Here is a 7,657-nt window from a genome sequence, read left to right on the forward strand (position 1 = left end):
AATAATATTATAAATAAATTCAATGCAATATCATAAATAAACTGTGTAAAGATTTGAAAAAGCTCATGCAATTATTATATTTATTAAAATTATATAATTAATACAACATATAGTTTTTTTTTTATTATGATTAAATATATTACTTCAATTTACTCAATAGTTACTTATGATATCTGAGCAGTTTGCAAGTTATAGGTACGAAAAAATAAATACTTGATTTAACTAGTTTTATTTTGATTTTGGAAGACACCAAATGGGTTTATCATAATTTGATTATATAATTTTTGCTACAACCTTTAAACTGTCCAGTCATCATGATCAATGTCATAAATTTAAATTATCAACAAGGCTAGATAAATAATCATTCTACATTATATATATATATATATATAATATATATATATATATATATACAATATTATGAATCTTTTTCAATTACCACCACTCTCAAAAAAATTAGAATCAAACATTCCCGATGGTCAAAAAACATGTATTAGTATTTGAAATAGAGATATACACAGTACACACGAAATGTTTTGTGAGGTCTTAGAAAAGTCTTGAAATAATTAGTTGAGGTTTAAACACAAAAGACACAACGTGGCGGAATCAGTATTTATAAAGAAATAAAAATCTTGTTGTAAGTGATTGATAAACTCGATATTTACTTGTAGTTATGTAATTGATGAGATTAAATTGTAATGTGAATTGTGAACAAATAATAAAAATATTAAGTACAGATTAATTCAGTTACAAAAAGTGTCTAGTTGGTATAAAGTACAATTTTGAATTTGTTTATATTTAGTGTTAATTTAATTTAAAATTCATATCCTAAACTAAAATCAAAATGTTAATATTTATTAAATACTGTGCTTCCTAAATAAATAAATATTATAAATAATGTTATTATTAAATAAAGAAATTTCTTTGAAGAAAAAAACAAAGTCACATGTTAACGTTATAATTAAAAATATTTACACAACATTTTGTATTGTGACAAAAAAATTAGTTAATAATTTGTTATTTATATAAAATTAATTAATTAATCATTATTATGGGAGCAAAGAAATTTGAAAACATCCATATTAAGGTCCACCCTAATATATGTACTAATTGTAAATAAACAAAATAGTTAGAAATGCATGTTAACAGTTTAATAAACAAAATTGTTTAACTATATTTATACAAATTAATAATTATAATTATTAATTTGTATAAATATAGTTGATATGTAAACAATTTTGTTTATTAATAAACAAAATTGATTACATATTAACTATATTTTATTAATAAGCAAAATTGATTACATATTAACTATATATATACAAATTAATAATTATAATTATTAATTTGTATAAATATAATTAATTATGTAAACATTTATTTTTATTAAACCGTTAACATGCATTTCTAACTATTTAGTTTACTTAGTAAATATATTTTAGGGTGGTCCTTAATATGGATGTTTTCGAATTTCCTTGCTCCCAGGAACTCAAAAGCTTCCAAATTGATAAAAAATCTCTGAAAGTTTAAGTTTTTAATATTAACTTTAAAATAATCCGCACTTCAACTAAAATTTTTGGCTTTTTGGTAAATACTTATTATATAAAATACATCAAATTTTTGTTGTAATTTTTTTATTTATGATCAAACTAATCAAATACAATGTTATTATCAAAATTTTGATTCACTAAGTTATAAAATTCTGAAAAACAAATGGAATTTTACTTATGTTATTTATTTCCATTAAATACTTTGGTTGGAGAGGAGTTAAAACTTTCAGAGATATTTTTTTATCAATTTGGGAGCATTGGAGGCCCTGGGAGCAAATAAAACCGAAAATATTTATATTAAGGACCACCCTAATATATACATGTTATAATTATTAACTAGGTTTTTTGTTCTTTTTCTAAGACTTTTTTATTTTCGCAACATTTAGCATAACAATTGAATAAATCAATTATTCAATTCAATTTATTAATATATTTATAATATTTTTATATGATTTACCATAAAATAATATAAAAATTTACTGAATCTTTAATTGAAATCAAATTCAAAGAAAAAAACAGTTAAAGTCATTTCAACGATTACTTTGCAGATTTTTTTGTCATAAAATGTAATGTATTCTGAACGCTTTTGTATATTCAAGAATTTAAAAGGTTTAAATGTACTGATAATTTGAATTAAAATCTTAATTATATTATTATTAAAATTAATTAAAATAAATTTATTCTGTTCTACAAATGCAGTTATTTTTATATATATTTTAATTATTTATTATAGAAATCTGTTTCAAAATAATAATAAATAAATAACGAATATGTTCCCAAATAGGAGCTGCGCTTATTGATGCGGAAGTAAATTTTGAATCACAAAACGACGGTTTAGAAATTTAAATTTAAATATGGCTTATGTTCAAAATTATTATTAAAATACTTTTAATAATAAGACAGTGGTTTTCAAACTAATATATCGACACTAATGACTAGCCAAGTTACCTAAAATTTCTTTTAATTATTTAACTTCTTCCACTTAATTGCCATTTTTTTCAGATCCAGCAAGATGTTGCGTTATTTCTTGGCAGTAGCAGCAATATCACTATTATCGACTCAGTATGGAGAGTGTGCTAAAATTTTAGGTATGAAATTAGTAACAACATCCCAATAAGGAGTAATTAATATACCATTTTATCAAATTTAAGATAAATTTACCTTCTTGATGCTTACCAAAAGTTCCATGAGGTTTATAAATTCTTCCTGGCCTTCTTCCAGGATCATGATCACTTCCACAAAACTATATCATTTCATCAGAATAAATTAAAAATTTTTCTAGGTATTTTTCCATTAAATGGTCACAGTCACTGGACTCCAAACAAGGCTCTATTGGAAGCTTTAGCAAATCGTGGACATGAAGTCACTGTCGTTGGTCATTTTCCAAGAAAAACTCCTTTGCCAAAGTAAGACCTGCATATAAGAGATAACTATTAATAAAAAAACTTGATAAAAAATATAACATCTACATAAATTGTTATTGAAGTATTTAACAATATAAATTATAACTGAACATTATTGAAATATTTAATAAATTAAGAAATTTATTTTATTAATTTTGCTATGTATTTATTTCAGTTACAAAGATATTAGTTTGGCAGGAACCTTACCAGACTTCGTAAACAATGTAAGTTACTCCTTCGTCACTCAAATGGGGTTCATGGGTGGAGCCCTGGTTATATGGACTATGGCAGGAGCTGAACTGTGCAAAAATCTATTGCACACACCACAGGTAAGAAAATTATGCATTTCGATCTCTCAGTATATTTTATCCGTTTGAAAACTGGATAATTTCTTTTATTGTAGTTCCAAGAATTAGCTAAATCCAATGAAAAGTATGATTTGATCATAACAGAAACTTTTGGTACCGATTGCTTTTTGAGTTTTGTTGACAAGTTCAAAACTCCTTGGATTTCCATGTCGTGTGCAACTCCTTTCGACTGGATGGCAGAACAGATTGATATGCCAATATTGCCAAGGTAAAATTTTATCCTGGTATACATCCAAATATGTGTTCATGTTATTTATTCCTGTAGTACTTCTCCTTTGATGTTGACATCATATCCTGATAAAATGGACTTTTGGGAACGCACTGGTAACTTCTTGATGCACATTGGAATTTTCTTCGGGTACGACCAACTACAAAAATAGACGCAAGTTAGTTTTTACTATAAAAATTTTAATTCCATTTCAGGTATCATTACGTATCAAGAATTCCCTCACAACGTGTGGCACGAGAAGTGTTGCCACAAACTCCTGATTTGTATGATTTGAGCCGAAGTGCTAGTTTACTTTTATCCAACAGTCATTTCAGTTTAACAGGGTCCAGACCAGGAGTTCCTGCACACGTCGAAGTCGGTGGAATTCACATTACTCCAGAACCAAGTCCTTTGCCAAAGGTAACAGATCACTACTTAAAATAGACCGAATGGTTAATATCCAAATTGATTCAACAGGATATCCAAAAACTCCTTGATGATGCTAAGCAAGGTGTGATATACTTCAGTTTTGGATCAATGATTCAATCCGAGACTATTCCTAGACAATCTTTAGAAGCCATGCTCGCTGCATTTGCCAAGTAACAATATGAAATCATTTATGAAGTCTAAAAGCATAAACTGAAAATTTTATATAATTTTTTTAGAAAACCTCATTTGGTTTTATGGAAAGCAAACCCTAAAAACTTCCCACCAGGTTTAGTTTTGCCTAAAAACGTGGTAACACAAAAATGGTTACCGCAGAGAGATATTCTTGCTCATCCAAATGTTAAGGTAAGACCACAAATTGAATTTGTGGATATATAATATTCGTCAAGTGGTACCAAAATTTTATATCACCTGTGACTACATTTCCATTTTCCAGGTGTTTGTAACTCATGGCGGTCTCTTGGGCACAATGGAAGGAGTTTACTGTGGAATTCCAATGATTGGAGTCCCAATGTTTGGTGATCAATTATCAAATATCAAAAATTACGTTCGAAGAGGCATCGCACTCATGGTGAACGTGCAAGAAATTGAAGAAAAGTTTGAAAAATCCCTAAATGAAGTTTTGACTGACAAAAAATTCAAGGAAACTGCTCTCAAGTAAAATAACTATCTGTTTCATCAGGATATTAAAGAATTAATGTTGACTGATATGTTTTTTACCTTCCAGAGTATCAAAACAATTCAAAGACCGTCCGGCGCCACCCTTAGATACTGCAGTTTTCTGGACAGAGTACGTTTTGCGTCATCAAGGCGCTCCACAACTGCGGACACCTGGTAAATTCCTAAAATGGTACCAAATCTGGTTGTTTGATGTTATCGGATTTGTGGGAGCTGTGGTTCTAGGCATTCTGTTTGTCCTGTATTTTACCTGTAAAATGGCATTCAGGTAAATAAAATATAATAATAGATTGATGATAATTGTTGCTAATATAATTAAGTGGTTTGTTTGTTACTTTACATTTCCTTCTAGGTCGTGCATGAAATCGACGCCAAAAGACATTCGTAAAAAAAAGAATTAGTATTAAAACATGATTTAAGATCAAAAATTATTGACAGGAATATTACCAAAGATCCAAGCACTTATTCAGAATACTGGAGATTCTTTATAAGTTGAACTGATTTTGGAGAGAAATAAATTTTGTATTTTCTTGTTTTGTAAAAGTATAAAATAAATTTTTATTGAAAAACCTAATATTTTTTGGACCCAATTAATAATTACTCTTATTACAATATTTTAACAAAATGGACGTTTTTATATGGGCATGTATATACAATATATATATATATATATATATATATATATATATATATATGTGTGTATGTATGTATATATATATAGCAACATATCCCTTCCCTCTGCAAGGTTTTATCTATTTTATTTTCACATAACTACTATCATAACTTATCATTATTTACAAAATGATAAATAAAGTATGCAATGCTTTATATTATTTCATAAGCTTACAGCAAAAATATTAAATTATAAAACTTGCATTTAAATTAATTTCTTATTTATATTAAATATATATAAACAGAAAAAAATCAGATGATTGGTACTCAGATAAAAACCAAAAAGATTTTTAAGTAGAATTCCATGCAGACAATACAGAGCAAACAAAACTATATTTCCAAAAAATACTTTACCTTACATTTCTAGTCCGAGTTTGACCCTTCAGAAAATATGCATGGTTTTGATAAACCGCTTTTTGTTGCCCTTTAAAATAGGATTTCAGGTAATACAGCCTACTTTTCTTCTTTAAATAGTCAACTTTTCACTTTTACGTGAAACTTTGGGAAAGTTCAGCTGACCCTGTAATGCGCCATTGTCCCTTATTAAAATACCCCTGATTCGTCCCTGAAAATACAAAATCATTCATCTGGCGTCTTTCAGACTCGGTCATTCTCGCAAATGTTCGCACATATGCGAATGAGAGATAAATTCGATTGCGAATTATAATATATACCCAATATATATATATATATATATATATATATATATATATATATATATATATATATGTATGTAATATATACATACATTCAGGCGTTCATTCATTTATGCAAAGTTAGATAGCTTAATTAATTAAAGAATAGCTAAATTAATTCGAATCTTGATTCGACTCATCTTCAGTAAAATTAAATACAAATGGAATTTTACTATTATTAATAGTTGTTGTTGTTATTATTAACTTTAATACTCTATGTATAGTACTAATTATTAATAGTATATATAAATACAAAATTAATTACTATTAATATTTCCACAGAATTGTTTCTTTTGGATGCTATTGTCTAATTCAATTTTTTAATAATAATATTTTGATTAGTAACATTATATTAAAATGCCGAATGCACAAGATTTATACTTGTATTTATATTTATTAAATTAGTAAGACTCATTTGAAAATTTAAATGGCAATTGTCTAAAGAGATAAAAATCATGTCGCAGTCAAAAATTTTTGGCCCACGCACATATAACTTTCACTATTTATAAACTACGCGTACACTTTCATTTGTTGATTTTTTGTATACATCTATATATTATGAAACAACACATGAATTTACATTTGTAATTTATACATGGACCTAGTTTTTAAACAATAAAAAATTGATTACTTAAAATTCAATTATATCACCATTTATTTGTGAATTTGTCTGTGTTATCTTTTGTAAGAATTTGTAAAAAGTTATTAAATTTTTTGTGAAAATTAAATGAAAAAAATGTTTTTTATTATTATAATATTCTACAGATACTTGGTATACTTTATTTACACAATTGAAAATGAACTTGCCATGAAGTAATCAAACGCACTTTTAAATTATATAATAACTCTGAATGAGCCTTTTTAAAATAAACTAGTCGGATGTATGACATCATGCTTTAAGGCAAATTGCTGGAACTTCCCGTACCGTAACGAAATGTTCGAAGAATACTGAATGTTTTCAAATAGATTATTATAAATATTGTAACATTGTGTAATATTTATAAGTATTATATAAACTGAATTGCAAAGTTGAAATTATTTGTTTAAAGTATATTAGAACTATAGTCAGAATTCAAAATAAAATCTGAATTGTTTTCGATATACAATTTTTTTTTCTTTTTTAAAAAAAAATTAAAAAAAAAGTTGAAACAACAATTTTTTTTTCTAAAATCAATTATTTTGGTAAGACAAGCAGAAATGCCATTTTTTGCACATTTAGCTCCGTATCTTCAAAATGGCTGAGCCTGCCTATGCCGAAAACTAATCAGCACATCTCCCTATCAATAGGAATCGAATGTTTTTTGAACCATTTGAATCGGTTGATTCGTGCCCCCGAAAACGTGACCGAAAAATTGTATCCATACATACAGACACACACACACACATCTATTTTTTCTGAGGTATGCCAAAATGTTCAGAAATCTTCAAAACGTCGAGAAATGCAAAAATTTTCAATTTCGATTTTTGGTCGATTACAATAACTTACCCTACGGGAAGTTAATAAATAATTTGAAAATTTGTGCAAAATCAATAACGAATAAAATTGTTTAGCATTTTAATATCAAATAGAAACTCAATAATCTTGGCAATTGAAAAACAGACTTTTAGTGAGTTCTCTCATACATAGTATTTGCCA

General features: G+C 26.8%; 1 protein-coding gene across 1 annotated transcript; it reads left to right on the forward strand.

Moving 5' to 3' along the window:
• The first annotated feature begins 598 nt into the window (after positions 1–598).
• On the forward strand, positions 599–5,155 carry LOC113362837 (UDP-glucuronosyltransferase 1-9-like). Its single transcript, XM_026605337.1, has 12 exons — positions 599–637; positions 2,553–2,638; positions 2,833–2,956; positions 3,129–3,282; positions 3,357–3,529; positions 3,587–3,679; positions 3,745–3,949; positions 4,007–4,128; positions 4,195–4,321; positions 4,413–4,633; positions 4,704–4,922; positions 5,007–5,155. Exons 2-12 carry the CDS (start codon positions 2,563–2,565, stop codon positions 5,053–5,055), a joined length of 1,563 nt encoding a protein of 520 aa, XP_026461122.1. The 5' UTR covers positions 599–637; positions 2,553–2,562; the 3' UTR covers positions 5,056–5,155.
• Positions 5,156–7,657: the final 2,502 nt, after the last annotated feature.

The sequence above is a fragment of the Ctenocephalides felis genome, unplaced genomic scaffold, assembly GCF_003426905.1.
Source record: "Ctenocephalides felis isolate EL2017-DRISC unplaced genomic scaffold, ASM342690v1 CF-g0.4_SCAFFOLD_00236, whole genome shotgun sequence".
NCBI classification, from domain to species: Eukaryota; Metazoa; Arthropoda; class Insecta; order Siphonaptera; family Pulicidae; genus Ctenocephalides; species Ctenocephalides felis.

Excerpts from the sequence above, each read along its gene's own strand:
- LOC113362837 (XM_026605337.1), top strand. The coding sequence starts at position 2,563 with ATGTTGCGTTATTTCTTGGCAGTAGCAGCAATATCACTATTATCGACT. Across the intron at positions 2,957-3,128 it reads AGAAAAACTCCTTTGCCAAA|TTACAAAGATATTAGTTTGG; the intron begins GTAAGACCTGCA and ends TATTTATTTCAG. Across the intron at positions 4,923-5,006 it reads ACCTGTAAAATGGCATTCAG|GTCGTGCATGAAATCGACGC; the intron begins GTAAATAAAATA and ends ATTTCCTTCTAG.